Raw genomic sequence first — 18272 nt, forward strand, 5'->3', positions numbered from 1 at the left:
GTCATTAATTTTGACGTTTTTGTCAAGGAGATCTTAGTTGCGCAATTTTACATCGAACTAAGAGATTTTATTTGGAAATACTGCACCAAACAATGTGCATGAAAACAAGTCTTCTCTCATTGAAGGACAAGAAAGACTTTCCTGAAGAATCCTTACTGTTGACCTATCACCGACGAAGAGGCGTAGACTTTTTATTTTACCTTTATTTAACTTGGCAAGTCAGTTAAGAACTAATTCTTATTTACAATGACGGCCTCAGTGATTTGCCGCAAGAAAAAATGTTGTGTGCCCGAACAACTGACAAACCTCACGCTGTCCGACACGAACAAAAACATCACAAAACATTGTCATCATATATGCACAAACTCTTCTGAACTGTTTCAGCTGGGAAGCATGTGGACACCTTTAGGTTTTGAAACAACATCCACAATGAGCAGGTATCCACTCAGTTTCAACCCATTATTGAACTCCTTTCTTCAAATTGATCACAGTGAGGTGAGTTTTAAACGCACATACTGTTTTGATGATGTGCTTGATGTGATTTTCGATAGTATTTGCATTGAGTGGTTAGAGGGACAATCGAGCCCTGAGTACCAGGCCATTAGCGACTTGATAATCGAGTGCATAAGAGGAGAGATATGACATGGCCTTATAGGGAGAGAGACGTGCAGACAGGCCTCACAGGGAGAAGACCGGGAGCTCCGCTTAAGGATACTGGTGCTAAGTGGTCTGCTCTTTCTCTCCCTGTGTGTGAAGACAGAAACCCCAGAGGAATACGAGCGTTAGGCAGATTGCTGTGGTTGCCGTGCCGTAGGTGAACAGCATGTTAAATGAGCTCCCCGAATTCCAGAACCGACTGTTCATTAAGACCTACCCAGAGATCTATCAGCCTCTACAGTACCTCCCTGTCTCTCTCTCTATCCAGAGATCTATCAGCCTCTACAGTACCTCCCTGTCTCTCTCTCTATCCAGAGATCTATCAGCCTCTACAGTACCTCCCTGTCTCTCTCTCTATCCAGAGATCTATCAGCCTCTTCAATACCTCCCTGTCTCTCCATGGTCCTGTTATCTCCCTCACACCCTCCTTCCATCTCCTCTTCTCTCTTACCTCTCCTCTCCACCGCTCCCCTCATCTCTTTCTCCTCTGGAGCTTCTCTCCTCCATGTCTTCACTCTGTTCTCCCTAAGCCCATCCCCTAAAACCCCTTGCTGCTAGCTAACTACCAAGGCCACCAAGAACTGTGCCACGGATCAACCTACAGCTAAATACTCAGCTGATCCATGCACAATGCAGACTTTAACACAAACATACCACACAGGCATCACAGTGGTCCGATCACTTCAACAAATTGGATGCTCTGCATTGTCAAAGACATCCTCCCACAGAAAAATCCTCATGCTTTGATACAGTGCCTTCAGAAAGTAATCACACAACTTGACTTTTTCCAATATTGTTGCATTTCAGCCTGAATTTAAAATGGATTAAATGTAGATGTTTTTGTTACTGGCCTACACACAATACCCCATTATGTCAAAGTGGAATAATGTTTTTTGAAATCTTACAAATTAATGAAAAATGAAAAGCTGAAATGTATTGAGCTATTAAGTATTCAACCCCTTTATTACAGCAAGCCTAAATTAGTTTAGGAGTAAAATAAACACTCACAGCTGTAAAGACTCAGGAGTGTGAATACTGTAAATAAGATATTTCTGTATTCTATTTTTAATAAATTTACACACAAAAAAAAACATTTTTTCCCTTTGTCATTATTGGGTATTGTGTGTAGATGGGTGAGAAAAACAACATGCATTAAATCTACTTTGAATTCACGCTGTAAAGTAAAACAAAAAGTGGAATATGTCATGGGGTATGAATACTTTCTGAAGGCAACGTATGTTTATAAGGCTACTTAGTGAGTTTAACTATTGGGTTTTATTGGTCAACCAGAACCATTTCCACCTAACGCCGCTAAAAGATCAATCATTTAACGGCAAGAAGTCTAGAGAGACCCAGGCAGCATGACAATCTGATGGCATTAAAGAGTGAAAGCACCATGTTACATTTATTCATTTTGTTTCAATCTTCTAAACAGCCACTCACTCAACTACCTCAAAGTGATGCTTGAAAGGGCTTTCACATTCTAACAGCAAAAATGGCAATGGGCGAGCCATTGTTTTCCGATGAAAAGAAGCGGCTGCACCCACCTAGGCAGCATGCACTGCGCATTTCTTTTTGAGGTGGCGCTGCTATGCTCAACTGATTTGACTCCTATGCACAAGCTGAGGGCTTTGCCGACACAAAACAGGACTATTAAACAGAACTTATGATAATGTCGGATTCATGACACCTGCATCAGATAGAAGCTGCTGTGCCTGCCTAAGCCACGTGCACAGTACGGTTCTTGGACTTGACTAATGATTGACAACTGCTTACTGGTCATGTGTACTTACGGATCAATGGAGATCTTTATGGTCGACATGCTCTTATCCCGCTGTTTGTTGTCGGCCGCGTTGACTGTGGAGTAGAGAAAAACATGTTGAAATGAGAAGTCGTAGGCTGCAGGGATTCAATTGTGTTGATAGAAACTATCGAAAAGATACTTGGTACTGGCACTTTCATCAAGAGCTTTAGACACACTTGAGAATCAATAGCCTATGTTGCCTGGCCTATAAAATGCAAAACCACATCCTTTCAACACAGCAAGTCTCTCATACTGAAAACATATTGAAAAGTCAAATAGCCTCAATCAAGTCTCCTGTGTGTTATACGGTTTGCATTAGAAAGCCTTTGCTTTGGTTGTAATGTGACATTGTGTGACTGACCCTGTGTGAGTTGTGTCTAGTCAGTAATTACAGAGATGTGGTAGGAACTAGTGAATATTTGGGCAGCGAGGACAGGCGGCTGCCTTTACCTTATCACCAGTATAAAATGAGCACAGTGTGCGGAGCAAAAAGACTTGATGTCTTCTCGTGTCTCCTTCCATTGCATATGACCGAGTTCCAGTAGTTTGATCGCTCAAGGTACTGCCTGGTATAAACGTACTGTTACAGGACAGGGGTATTCATCTTTTAAATCAATGCATAAGCCTAACATTTTCCGGTACAATAATTGGTTGTACACCATGTTAATGTGCCAGTCAGCCAAACACATAAGCGAGACTAGTGCTGGATTCTACTGCCGCTTGCCTTAATCAGTGTGCGACTGACAACCAATAAAAGATTTCCTCAGACGGCTCTTCATTCCAGACAAATTACTACATGAGGAGTAGGAGCGAGGAGGGGGACACAGAACACACAAGGACAAGCTAGCTCCTCTACACAACTGGTTACATCTAATAGATGTTTCAGAGGTATTGTTGGACCAGATATTAAGCCGAGCTAAAAATCTGATTTTCATCTCCAGTCACTGGTGTACAAAAATAATATCATCATACCTACAACAATAGATTGACTGTCTGGATAAAAGTCTCTGCTAAATTAATCAAATGTCAAATTTAGACTGGTCGACGACTGGCATAGCAAAGTATGACTAAAAGAATCTACGTCAAACAATTGAGATTTTTATGATCGCTTACATTTACATTTTAGTCAATTAGCAGCCGCTTTTATCCAGAGACTTACAGTAGCAACTAGATTTCTCACCTAGTCTGCTCGGGGATTCGATCCAGCGACCTTCTGGCTAATTATTAGGCTACCTGCCGCTTTTTTTACCCCCTTTTTCTTCCTAATTCCGATCTTCTCTCATCGCTGCAACACGGGCTCAGGAGAGGCGAAGGTGGAGTCATTCGTTCTCCGCGCCCCTTAACACCTGCCAGCTTAACCTGGAAGCCAGCCGCACTAATGTGTCAGAGGAAACACCATTCAACTGGTGACCGGGGTCAGCCTGCAGGTACCAAGCCCACCACAAGGAGTAGCTTTACCGGCCAAACACTCCCAACCTGGACGACGCTGGGCCAATTGTGTGCCGTCCTATGGGACTCCCGGCCACGTCTGGTTGTGGCACAGCCTGGGAATGAACCAGGGTCTGTAGTAACGTCTCTAGCACTGCGATACAGTGCCTTAGAACGCTGCGCCACTCGGGAGGCCCCTACCTGCCGATCTTGAGGCAAAGTCCATCAGAGGCCATTACAGTAATAACTGGGCCTGATATAAAGGGATAATAACTGATTAATAACAGCCTAATAACAATTAACTGAGTGCTATGGCTAGCTCATAATGACCACCGTGTTACCTGTGTATGTTCTGCTTTAAAATACCCTGATAAATAGACTTACCAAGAATTTCATCAAAGATTTTGTATAATCCAGGGACGTAGGTGATTTCTCGTAGATTCATTCCAAGGTCTTCATCGAAAACCCACATTTGCTGAAAGGGTTGAAATAGATACGTCTATTGATCAACCATTCATAATACTTGACTACGCAACAACAACAAAGAGCAACACCAGATTTCTCTGTTAGATCCATCTATAGAACTGGATGTTGTTGTGGCTAACGTTGTGTAGAACAGGGCTTCCCAAACTGTTTCACTCGGGCCCCCCTTCCAGCATGAGGAATGTCTTATTTCTAAGGACACAAGCACTGTTCATGACACAAACTGTTCACACCCCTCATTGGTAGAGAGAATTTTGCAGGTTTGAAGCTTATTTCCTGCAATTCTACACATTTTGTCATGGGGTGCAAAGAACATTTAGCAGTTTTCAATAAAATGTTCTTTCAATTCTATAAACTTTGCCATGTCTAGTGTGTATTCATGTGATATTTGAGTGACAAGGAAATTACAACAATATCTATGGGCAAAGAAACCTAATAAAAAAACGTTAGCTGACATGTGTATCTGGACATTTCTGACCAGTTATAAATAGCTCTAAGGTCTGCAATGACTAACATGACAAGAGGAACTGATGATTCACTACCCAATTTCAAAATGACACCTTGTGCATTCACCTATTACAACTTTCAAGAGTAAGTTTAAAGCCGAACCCCTCCGTTTGGGATCCACTGGTGTAGAATATGAGTAAAGTTCATTTGGCACAAAACAGGAGTGACGTTTTTTTTCTCACAATGTTGTTTTCTTTTGCACCCTCCTGAACACAAGCTAGACGTCCCACAGTCATGAAGAAACCGAACCCACCTGGGTGACCGGTTCCACAGAGCCGATGTAGGTGTCGGGCCTCAGTAGGATGTGCTCCAGCTGGGTCTTCTTCTGGTACACCCTCTCCACTGACAACTTCTCTCCTCCCTTCCTCTTGGCTCCTCCACCTCCTCCCTCGGGCTTGCCCCCATCGCCCCTGCCGTTCGCCGCCGCCGCTGCTGCTGCCGCCTCCTCCTCCCTCTTTTTGGCAGCATTCTTCTTATCAAAGAGGGTCTGGTATTAGACACATGTGCACAACTTTGTTAAAAATTACACTAGAGATAAATGATTGAACTCTGTGTCTGCAGGCACTGGCAGCTGATTATCAGAACTAAGGCACAGCAGTAGCCATTTGTTTGAATTTGATTGTTTGACACGGGATTTAGACAGACCATCCAAACTCATTCCACGGAGGGCCGAGGGTCTGCAGGTTCACACTCCTCCCTTGTACTTGATTGATGAATTAAGGTCACTAATTAGTAAGAACTCCCCACACCTGGTTGTCTAGGTATTAACTGAAACGAAAACCGGCAGACACTCAGCCCTCCATGGAATGAGTTTGACACCCCTGGTCTAAATCCCACTAGTCCAGTGTAGCCTCAAATGTTTCCGTCAATGCTCCTTTACGCTTTGGTTGGTTGGTTTATTAGTGGGTTGGTTGGAACTTGGAAGGTTTCCTTGGTTAGGCTAATTGCCCGGCACACACCCACAGTAGACACCATTGGTTAAGGCAGTGGATCTCATTGTTAAATACTTAGGATTGCACCCAAGGAGAGGCCAAAAAGTGACTGAGCCTGAGGAGAAAACTTTATAAAATAAAAATGTAAATGTTTCAAGCATAGGGAAATCTAAACGGTATTGTTGTGGTAATGAATGTATATAATTGATCGAGAGCCGTTGAGCATGCAATAGGCTCATATAAACTGAGCAAATAATCTACTGTGCAATAACAAACACAGTGGTTGAGTAATGCAGTCCCTGTCACCTGTGGCCCTTGAGATCTGTTTACATTTCTCTATGGGGAGGTATCTGAGCAACAGACCCTCACAATTCTCATCAGCCTATTAGTAACAAACAGGGGACCCAAGACAGTTCACTCCATATGGTCTATGGTTTACCCAAACTCTCACAGCAAGTCAATCAGATTATCAAGCCAAAGCAGCCATTTAGTTCAGGACAGTCCACCATTCTGGGATATTTGCTTTGACAAGATATGTACAAAAAAATGAATCTTGAGAGTATTATATATTAGGTCTGCTAAGAACCTAATCTTGGTTGCTCAAACACACTGAAAGAATTCTGCATGACCTCATTATAGCATCTTCTATCAGACAGCCAGCTGCTCCATTGTCTATCTGCTGCCAGTGGCACCCAAATTGACCTGTGTGAAGCTAGCCACAATAAGGATTCGCCACAAGTGGAATTTGCACGTCGCCATCAAAATAAAAGTCCCCCATTGAAAGTGATTCAAACGGATACAAAGTGGATGTATGCCATATTTGCACTAGATAATGCTAAACAAGGTTGGAATATTGTTATAAATTCAACAACTTATAATAATTTGTTAATTTGACACAAAAGTAAAAACTCATTGGATAAATGAGACTTTAGAACTGCATTGGGGGGCATACTTATACAAACTGCACAAATCAAAATCAAATTTTATTTGTCACATGCGCCGAATAAAACAAGTGTGGACTATAGCGTGAAATATTTACTTACGAGCCCTTTCCCAACAATGCAGATAAAAAGCAAGAACATTTGCAAATAGATACAAATAAAATAGTTACAATAAAATATCAATGACGTGGCAACAGTGGCTTGTGAAAGTATTCACCCCCTTGGCATTTTTCCTATTTCGTTGCCTTACAACCTTTTTTGGAGGTTTGTATCATTTGATTTACACAACATGCCTACCACTTTGAAGATGTAAAATATTTTTTATTGTGAAACAAACAAGAAATAAGACAAAAAAAAAATGGAAAACTTGAGCGTGCTTAACTATTCACCTTTTGCAGCAATTACAGCTGTAAGTCTCTTGGGATATGTCTCTATAAGCTTGGCACATCTAGCCACTGGCATTTTTTCCCATTATTCAAGGCAAAACTGCTCCAGATACTTCAAGTTGGATGGGATCTGCTGGTGTACAGCAATCTTTAAGTCATACCACAGATTCTCAACTAGATCGAGGTCTGGGCTTTGACTAGGCCATTCCAAGACATTTAAATGTTTCCCCTTAAACCACTCAAGTGTTGCTTTAGCAGTATGCTTCGGGTCATTGTCCTGCTGGAAGGTGAACCTCCGTCCCAGTCCCAAATCTCTGGAAGACAGAAACAGGTTTCCTTCAAGAATTTCTTGATGGATGGCGGTTAGCGCCATCCATCATTCCTTCAATTCTTAACAGTTTCCCAGTCCCTGCCGATGAAAAACATCCCCACAGCATGATGCTGCCACCACCATGCTTCACAGTGGGGATGGTGTTCTCAGGGTGATGAGGTGTTGGGTTTGTGCCAGACATAGTGTTTTCTTTGATGGCCAAAAAGCTCAATTTTAATCTCATCTGACCAGAGTACCTTCTTCCATATGTTTGAGGAGTCTCCCACATGCCTTTTGGCGAACAAAAAACGTGTTTGCTTATTTTTTTCATTGAGCAATGGCTTAATTCTGGCCACTCTTCTGTAAAGCCCAGCTCTGTGGAGTGTACAGCTTAAAGTGGTTCTATGGACATATACTCCAATCTCCACTGTGGAGCTTTGCAGCTCATTCAGGGTTATCTTTGGTCTCTTTGTTGCCTCTCTGATTAATGCCCTCTTTGCCAGGTCTGTGAGTTTTCGTGGGTGGCCCTCTCATGGCAGGTTTGTTGTGGTGCCATATTCTTTCCATTTTTTAATAATGGATTTCACGGTGCTCCGTGGGATGTTCAAAGTTTCTGATATTTCTTTTTATAACTCAACCCTGATTTGTACTTCTCCACAACTTTGTCCCTGACCTGTTTGGAGAGCTCCTTGGTGTTCATGGTGCCGGTTGCTTGGTGGTGCCCCTTGCTGAGTGGTGTTGCAGACTCTGGGGATTTTCAGAACAGGTGTATGTATACTGAGATCATGTGACACTTAAAGTCCACCTGTGTGCAATCTTAACTAATTATGTGACTTCTGAAGGTAATTGGTTGCACCAGATCTTATTCAGGGGCTTCATAGCAAAGGGGGTGAATACATATGCACGCAACACCGTTTATTTTTTTTAAACAAGTTCTTTTTTTCATTTCACTTCACTTCACCAATATGGACTATTTTGTGTATGCCCATTACATGAAATCCAAATAAAAATATATTTCAATTACAGGTTGTAATGCAACAAAATAGGAAAAATGCCAAGGGGGATGAATACTTTTGCAAGGCACTGTTTATACAAAAGGCAATAAACAATTATTTTGGGGGTACGAAATAATTGGGGTGATTGATTGAGGTAATATGTACGTGTAGGTTTGGTTAGGTGATTGATTAAAGTACTATCTACATGTAGGTAGGGGTGAAATGCAGAAAGTCCCGGTAGCCATTTGATTAACTGTTCAGCAGTCTTAGGACTTTGGGGTAGAAGCTGATCGGGTACCTTTTCAGCTCCGGTGCTGCTTGCCGTGCGGCAGAAGAGAGAACAGACTGTGACTTGGGTGCCTGGAGTCTTATTTTTAGGGCCTTCCTCTGACACCGCAGTACCCTCTGTAGCGCCTTGCAGTTGGATGCCAAACAGTATCCATACCAAGCGGTGATGCAGCCGGTCAAGATGCACTCAGTGGTGCAGCTGTAGAACTTTGAGGATCTGAGGGCCCATGCCAAATCTTTTCAGCATCCTGAGGGGGCTACCTGCCCTCCAGGACACCTACAGCACCCAATGTCACAGGAAGGCCAAAAAGAACATCAAGGACAACAACCACCCGAGCCACTGCCTGTTCACTCCGCTATCATCCAGAAGGCGAGGTCAATATAGGAGCATCAACGCTGGGACCGAGAGACTGAAAAACAGCTTCTTTCTCAAGGCCATCAGACTGTTAAATAGCCATCACTAGCACATAGAGGCTGCTGCCTATATACATAGACTTGAAATCACTGGCCACTTTAATAAATGGAACACTAGTCACTTTAATAATGTTTACATATCTTGCATTACTCATGTCAAAATGTCTACACTGTTTTCTATACTATTTTACTGTATCTTATTCTATGCCGCTCTGACATTGCTCATCCATATACACTGCTCAAAAAAATAAAGGGAACACTAAAATAACACATCCTAGATCTGAATGAAATATTCTTATTAAATACTTTGTTCTTTACATAGTTGAATGTGCGGACAACAAAATCACACAAATTATCAATGGAAATCAGATTTATCAACCCATAGAGGTCTGGATTCGGAGTCACACTCAAAATTAAAGATTAAAACCACACTACAGGCTGATCCAACTTTGATGTAATGTCCTTAAAACAAGTCAAAATGAGGCTCAGTAGTGTGTGTGGCCTCCACGTGCCTGTATGACCTCCCTACAACGCCTGGGCATGCTCCTGATGAGGTGGCGGATGGTCTCCTGAGGGATCTCCTCCCAGACCTGGACTAAAGCATCCGCCAACTCCTGGACAGTCTGTGGTGCAACGTGGCATTGGTGGATGGAGCAAGACATGATGTCCCAGAGCACATGGAGAGCACATGGAGAGCACATGGAGGGCTGTGCGGCTCCCCAAAGAAATGTCACCCCACACCATGACTGACCCACCGCCAAACCGGTCATGCTGGAGGATGTTGCAGGCAGCAGAATGTTCTCCACGGCGTCTACAGACTCTGTCACGTGTGCTCAGTGTGAACCTGCTTTCACCTGTGAAGAGCACAGGGCACCAGTGGCGAATTTGCCAATCTTGGTGTTCTCTGGCAAATGCCAAACGTCCTGCACGGTGTTGGACAAAGGCGGAGGTAGCGGTCCTGCTGCTGGGTTGTTGCCATCCTACGGCCTCCTCCACGTCTCCTGATGTACTGGCCTGTCTCCTTGTCAATCAGTGTTGCTTCCTAAGTGGACAGTTTGATGTCACAGAAGTGTGATTGACATGGAGTTACATTGTGTTGTTTAAGTGTTCCCTTTATTTTTTTGAGCAGTGTATTTATATATATATATATATATTTTTTTTTATTTACATACCTTTACTTAGATTTGTGTGTATTTGGTATATGTTGTGAAATTGTTAGATTGGGGTAGAAGCATTTCGCTACACTCGCAATAACATCTGCTAAACATGTGTTGGTGACAAATAAAATGTGATTTGTTGGTGTGTTTGACCCATGAAAGGTCCTTAGTGATGTGGGCACAGAGGAACTAGATGGAACTCTCAACCATCTCCATTACAGCCCTGTCGATGGGAATGCTTGGCCCTCCGTTTTCTGTAGTTCACGATCAGCTCCTTCTTCTTGCTGACGTTGAGGGAGGTTGTTGTCCTGGCACCACTGCCAGGTCTCCGACCTCCTCCCTATAGGCTGTCTCATTGTCGTCGTTGATCAGGCAAACCACCGTCGTCAGCAACCTTAATGATGGTGTGCTGCCACACAGTTGTGGGTGAACAGGAAGTACATATCAGCCTACTCAGTGACACACGCAGAACTGTGTAGAGTTTACACAAATATTAGAGTCTTAGCCAGGTGCGTAACTTGCGGGGTTGATCATCTTCACTACAAGATCCTCCTCCTGACATACCAAGCCCTTCATTACCTTGCCTACCCTTATTAAGCACCTCTCACCCCCGCAAAGAAATACACTACAAAGACACTACTCACTTCCCCATACAGAGCAGCACCTAACCCAAAACCTTGACCAGGTTCGTATCCTATCTCCAATCCAACCCCTTACCATAAACCGGGTTCGTATCCAAAATCCCAACTCTACTCTCCCCATACATCACACTCTTTCCCTTCTTTGAACCAACAACCCCTCTCTTAATTCATGTTTTTGTTTAGTCTTAGGTTTTGTTTTGACTCTTGTCTTTTAGTTCTTCACTTTTAATTTCTAGAATTGTAGAGTGACTTTGGATCCTTGAAAAGCTCTGTATAAGTCCCATTATTAACACGACCCCCGCAATATCAGAAACGGGTCAATTTTGACCCTCCCCCCCAAAAAAATATATATATACATTACCGGTCAAAAGTTTGAGAGCACCTACTCATTCAAGGGTTTTTCTTCATTTTCTACATTGTAGAATAATAGTGAAGACATCAAAACTATGAAAAAACACATTTGGAATCATGTAGTAACCATAAGTGTTATTAAGCAAATCAAAATATGTTTTATATTTGAGATTCATCAAATAGCCACCCTGTGCCTTTGAAAGCTTTGCACACTCTTGGCATTCTCTCAACCAGTTTCATGAGGTAGTCACCTGGAATGCATTTAAATTAACAGGTGTGCCTTCTTAAAAAGCTAATTTTTGCAAATTTCCTTCCTTCTTAATGCGTTTTAGCTAATGAGTTGTGTTGTGACAAGGTAGGGGGGGTATACAGAAGATAGTCCTAATCGGTTAAAAACCAAGTCCGTATTATGGCAAGAACAGCTCAAATAAGCAAAGAGAAACGACAGTCCATCATTACTTTAAGACATGAAGGTCAGTCAATGCGGAACATTTCAAGAACTTTGAACGTTTCTTCAAGTGCAGTTGCAAAAAAAAAGAACAAAAAAGACAATCGCTTTGATGAAACTGGCTCTCATGAGGACCGCCACAGGAATGGAAGACCCAGAGTTACCTCTGCTGCAGAGGATAAGTTCATTAGAGTTACCAGCCTCAGAAATTACAGCCCAAATAAATGCTTCAGAGTTCAAGTAACAGAAACATCTCAACCAGCGGTCGACCGATTATGATTTTTACACCGATTATTGGAGGACCAAAAAAGCCAATACTGATTAAATCAGCTGATATATATATATATACACACACACACACACACACACACACACACACACACACAGCTCAAAAAAATAAGGGGAACACTTAAACAACACAATGCAACTCCAAGTCAATCACACTTCTGTGAAATCAAACTGTCCACTTAGGAAGCAACACTGATTGACAATAAATTTCACATGCTGTTGTGCAAATGGAATAGACAACAGGTGGAAATTATAGGCAATTAGCAAGACATCCCCAATAAAGGAGTGGTTCTGCAGGGGGAGACCACAGACCACTTCTCCGTTCCTATGCTTCCTGGCTGATGTTTTGGTCACTTTTGAATGCTGCCGGTGCTTTCACTCTAGTGGTAGCATGAGATGGAGTCTACAACCCACACAAATGGCTCAGGTAGTGCAGCTCATCCAGGAAATAATAGGCACATCAATGCGAGCTGTGGCAAGAAGGTTTGCTGTGTCTGTCAGCTTAGTGTCCAGAGCATGGAGGCGCTACCAGGAGACAAGCCAGTACATCAGGAGACAAGCCAGTACATCAGGAGACGTGGAGGAGGCCATAGGAGGGGAACAACCCAGCAGCAGGACCGCTACCTCCGCCTTTGTGCAAGGAGGAGCAGGAGGAACACTGCGGCAGCGTAGCCTAGTGGTTAGAACGTTGGACTAGTAACCGAAAGGTTGCAAGTTCAAATCCCCGAGCTGACAAGGTACAAATCTGTCGTTCTGCCCCTGAACAGGCAGTTAACTCACTGTTCCTAGGCAGTCATTGAAAATAAGAATTTGTTCTTTAACTGACTTGCCTAGTAAAAAAGGTTAAATAAAAAACTGCCAGAGCCCTGCAAAATGACCTCCAGCAGGCCACAAATGTGCATGTGTCTGCTCAAACGGTCAGAAACAGACTCCATGAGGGTGGTATGAGGGCCCGACGTCCACAGGTGGGTGTTGTGCTTACAGCCCAACACCGTGCAGGACGTTTGGCATTTGCCAGAGAAAAACAAGATTTGCAAATTCGCCACTGGCGCCCTGTGCTCTTCACGGATGAAAGCAGGTTCACACTGAGCACAGGTGACAGACGTGACAGAGTCTGGGGACGCCGTGGAGAACGTTCTGCTGCCTGCAACATCCTCCAGCATGACCGGGTTGGCGGTGGGTCAGTCATGGTTTGGGGTGGCATTTCTTTTGGGGGGCCGCACAGCCCTCCATGTGCTCGCCAGAGGTAGCGAGATGAGATCCTCAGACCCCTTGTGAGACCATATGCTGGTGCGGTTGGCCCTGGGTTCCTCCGAATGCAAGACAATGCTAGACCTCATGTGGCTGGAGTGTGTCAGCAGTTCCTGCAAGAGGAAGGCATTGATGCTATGGACTGGCCCGCCCGTTCCCCCGACCTGAATCCAATTGAGCACATCTGGGACATCATGTCTCGCTCCATCCACCAACGCCACGTTGCACCACAGACTGTCCAGGAGTTGACGGATGCTTTAGTCCAGGTCTGGGAGGAGATCCCTCAGGAGACCATCCACCACCTCATCAGGAGCATGCCCAGGCATTGTAGGGAGGTCATACAGGCATGTGGAGGCCACACACACACTACTGAGCCTCATTTTGACTTGTTTTAAGGACATTACATCAAAGTTGGATCAGCCTGTAGTGTGGTTTTCCACTTTAATTTTGAGTGTGACTCCAAATCCAGACCTCCATGGGTTGATAAATTTAATTTCCATTGATAATTTGTGTGATTGTTGTCAGCACATTCAACCATGTAAAGAAAAAAGTATTTAATAAGAATATTACATTCATTCAGATCTAGGATGTGTTATTTTAGTGTTCCCTTTATTTTTTTGAGCAGTGTATATATATGTAATAATGGCATTACAAACATACTGAATTAACAATTAACACTTATTTTAACTTTAATATAATACATAAATAAAATGTATTTATTCTAAAATAATGAAACATGCTCAATTTGGTTTAAATAATGCAAAAACAGTTTGAGAAGAAAGTAAAAGTGCAATATGTGCCATGTAAAAAAGCTAACGTTTAAGTTCCTTGCTCAGAACATGAGAACATATGAAAGTTGGTGGTTCAATATTCCCAGTTCTTCAATACTCCCAGTTAAGAAGTTTTAGGTTGTAGTTATTATAGGAATTATGATGCGTTGACTATTTCTCTCTATACCATTTGTATTTCATATACCTTTGATTATTGGATGTTCTAATAGGCACTTTAGTATTGCCAGCCTAATCTCAGGAGTTGATAGGCTTGAAGTCATAAACAGCGCTGTGAAGCAAGCATTGCTAAGAGCTGCTGGCAAACGCAGTGAAGTTGGAATGAATGCTTACGAGCCTACCACCACTCAGTCAGACTGCTCTATCAAATCATACTTAATTATAATATAATTAACACAGAAATACAAGCCGTTGGTCATTAATATGGTCAAATCCGGAAACTATCATTTAGAAAACGAAACGTTTATTCTTTGAGTGAAATACGGAACCGTTACGTATTTCATCAAACAGGCGGCATCCATAAGTCTAAATATTGCTGTTACATTGCACAACCTTCAATCATAATTATGTAATACTCTGGCAACTTAGTTCACAACGAGCCAGGCAGCCCAAACTGTTGCATATACCCTGACTCTGCATGCAATGAACGCAAGAGTGACACAATTTCCCTAGTTAATATTGCCTTGCAAACATGAATTTCTTGTAACTAAATATGCAGATTTTAAGAAAGGCATTGATGTTTATGGTTAGGTACATTCGCGCAACGATTGTGCTTTTTTCGCAAATGCGCTTTTGTTAAATCATCTCCCATTTGGCAAAGTAGGCTGTGATTCAATGATAAATTAACAGGCACCGCATTGATTATATGCAAAGCAGGACAAGCTAGTTAACCTAGTAATATCATCAACCATGTGTGGTTAACTAGTGATTGTGAAGATTGATTGTTTTTTATAAGATAAGTTTAATGCTAGCTAGCAACCTTGTCTCCTTGCTGCACTCGCATAACAGTTGGTCAACCTGCAACGCAGTTTCCCCGTGGAATGCAATGTAATTGGTGTCCAAAAATAGGTTGTAGTTATTATGAAGCATGGAGGAGGAGGTGTTATGATGTGGGGGTGCATTGCTGGTGAGACTGTGATTTATTTAGAACTCAAGGCACACTTAACCAGCATGCTACCACAGCATTCTGCAGCAATACGCCATCCCATCTGGTTTGGGCTTAGTGGGACTATCATTTGTTTTTCAACAGGACAATGACCCATCACACCTCCAGGCTGTGTCAGGGCTATTTGACAAAGAGAGTGATGGAGTGCTGCATCAGATGACCTGGACTCCACAATCCCCTAACCTCAACCAAATTAAGATGGTTTTGGATGAGTCAGAGTGCAGAGCGAAAGAAAAGCAGCCAACAAGTGCTCAGCATATGTGGAAACCCCTTCAAGACTGCTGGAAAGGCATTCCAGTTTAAGCTGGTTGAGAGAATGCCAAGAGTGTGCAAAGCTGTCATCAAGGCAAAGGGTGATCATTTGAAGAATCTCAAATATATTTTGATTTGTTTAACACTTTTTTGATTACTACATGATTCCATGTGTTTTTTCATAGTTTTGATGTCTTCACTATTATTCTACAATGTAGTAAAATCATACAAATAAAGAAACCTTAAACTTTTGACCGGTAGTGTACCATGATGATCTTGATGAATTGGAAATTATTTTCCCACCTTAGCTACTGGCCTTCTGTGGCTTTAAACTACACAGTACTACTCTATTCTTCATTTTATGATTGGATCCCCCCGCCACCAATTATGCTTACTTTTGCCCGGTCCTCAGAGGCGGTTCGTTTGTGAAGAGAAAAAAGTTGCCCAATAACGCCTCTCTCTCAAAACACTTAATTCTCTGAGCTAACTTGTAATAAATGAAGATGTACAATCATATTTAACATGGTAAATTCATAAGCATAAATAATAATTAATATTTTTTAAATGGAGAAGGTTTCTATTGCGAAGTGACGGCGTGAAAAACAAGTGATTATTGGTCACTGTTAAATTGTGCTCAATTTTGGGAGTTCAAAGTCAAATTTGGAAGTATTATAAACTTTGAAACTGGGTTCCAGTAAACCACATAATTACAGAAGGGCTGTTTCTCTGAACCTCAGGCAGTAGGCTCAAGCTAGCCCGTTTCTCTCCCCAGTCAGAGGCAGCATGCCTGTCTCAGACTCTGACCAGCAGCAACCGATCCGCCTTACTTCCCCCCATGATGAAAGGGCCAAGACTGAAAAAGTTTGGGAAGCACTGATCGGCAGGTATCCTAGTGGTTAGAGCATTGGGCCAGTAACCAAAAGGTTGCTAGATTGAATTCCCGAGCTGACAAGGTAAAAATCTGTCGTTCTGCCCCTGAACACGGCAGTTAACCCATTGTTCCTAGGCTGTCATTGTAATTAAGAATTTGTTCTTAACTGACTTGCCTGGTTAAATTTTAAAAATACAACTCTAGCTAATGATTAGCGCAAATACAGATGGGCAACCCCATCTATTTATTTATAGCAACTATACTGCATCAGTTGGGCTACAGGTGATAATTACTTATTGCTAAATAACACACCAGCCTGATAATATGGCCCAATATGTTGTCATGCTCATTTTTGGTGTGACATTTATTTTAAAATTGTCTCCATTTTATTTTCATACATTTTTAAAATAGAAAACAGGGCTGCAATCAGGCCCAAAAAAAACATAATTCAATGTTCAATTAAACGGACCGGTGCGGTTCTGAAGAACTAATTGAAAAACAGAGGTTGTGGGTTCAAAATGCACCGCTGCCCTTCAAATATCACATACAAGTATGCCCCCGATGCAATTCTAAGGTCTAATACATCCACAGTATGATTTCAACAGATTTTTGTCAAATTAACTAATTGTCTTTTGTTTAGCATTATCTAGTCCAAATATGTCACGATTCCACTATTTATATCCGTTTGAATCACTTTCAAATGAGGGACTTTTATTTAGAAGGAAAACCGCAAATTCCACTATTGTGGCTAATCCTTGTGGCTAGCTTTACACAGGTCCCAAATTGTGCTGCCGTATCTACGGGCTGGTCGCTGCTAAAGTTAACGTTAGCTGACCAAATGTCGTGCAAATACGTTTAAGGAATATGTCGCATAATTATTTTTTTTAATAGAGATTAGGCTACCTACGAATAACGGTATTTGAGACACATTCACGATTCTATATTTAAAACGGCGTGCATGTAAAATATACAAACGGACTATCAATCAATCACACTTGACGTGTATTGCAACAAAGAATTTCTTGGGGCATTGCCATTGGCCAAGTGGCTCACTCACTGAAAAGCAATGTTGCCGAATGACATGAAAAAAGAAAACAATGTATCTGACGTTGGTGGACCAATCTGTGATAGTATGTGCCGGGCAATCGTAGCTAAATGAATATCCCAAATCATGGCCGATCTTGAATAGGCGCAGGATAGTTTAAAGGAATGCATTAGCTGCTGGCTAGTTATCACTGGCCATTTTACAAATATCCAGCTCTTGAAACTTGGGAATATCTCTCATGCATCCCGGCAAAATTATCAACGTTAGCTGAAGCGATAAAGCAAACATGTCCAGTAAATGCAACATAACAAAATAGTAACTTACCACCCAAGTCAGACCCCCACTTCCTGCTGCGCCGTTGGACATCTTCCTTTTGTTTCCCTAAATTTGAGTGATGCTACTAAGCAGATAAAATACTGAAAAGTCCGGCATACAATATAGTCCATAAACTCAGGAATGCTTTCAGTTAACGGACCCCATTCTGTTATTTTCTGTGTCAGTACAAGTATAAAATGTCTGTCAAAATAGTTCAAGATGAGGGACTATAGCGCGGCTATTGTTAAAATCGACGAGCGGTGGTTAGAACTAGGCCTGAAATCGTCAACGCTTGCGTGCTACTTGCCGATGTGTATAAATTACTGTACAAAATCCAGACGTTAAATAGTTCCACAAAATGTAATTTAGTACAAAATAAATTGAAATACTGTATAAACAAAATTACTTTAAAATACGGCTGTAAATCAATACCAAAATGTTCATTCACAAATAATAACACCGCCGCCTGCCTCCGTCAGGTTCCACCATCCGCAAGGCGACAATTCCCCACAGCGGAACCCACCAATCCGGTGCTCGCTTTTCTAGGAGCCGGTA

General features: G+C 42.2%; 1 protein-coding gene across 4 annotated transcripts in view; it reads right to left on the reverse strand.

Annotated features, from left to right (window-relative positions):
* LOC112234837 (DNA topoisomerase 2-beta-like) overlaps nucleotides 1-18203 on the reverse strand; it is a 45044-nt gene extending 26841 nt beyond the window's left edge. For 2 of the 4 annotated variants that reach the window (XM_042310042.1, XM_042310041.1), the window contains exons 1-4: nucleotides 17727-18203; nucleotides 5133-5366; nucleotides 4274-4364; nucleotides 2451-2514 (exon numbers count right to left, since the gene is read on the reverse strand). In XM_042310042.1, coding sequence (XP_042165976.1) covers nucleotides 2451-2514; nucleotides 4274-4364; nucleotides 5133-5366; nucleotides 17727-17768 — 431 coding nt within the window. In that variant the 5' untranslated portion in view covers nucleotides 17769-18203. Of the gene's footprint in view, nucleotides 1-2450; nucleotides 2515-4273; nucleotides 4365-5132; nucleotides 5367-17726 lie in introns of those variants that run through there. The other 2 variants (XM_042310043.1, XM_042310044.1) reach the window with 2 other exon arrangements.
* Between the last annotated feature and the right edge of the window lie 69 nt (nucleotides 18204-18272).

The sequence above is a fragment of the Oncorhynchus tshawytscha genome, linkage group LG31, assembly GCF_018296145.1.
Source record: "Oncorhynchus tshawytscha isolate Ot180627B linkage group LG31, Otsh_v2.0, whole genome shotgun sequence".
NCBI lineage: Eukaryota > Metazoa > Chordata > Actinopteri > Salmoniformes > Salmonidae > Oncorhynchus > Oncorhynchus tshawytscha.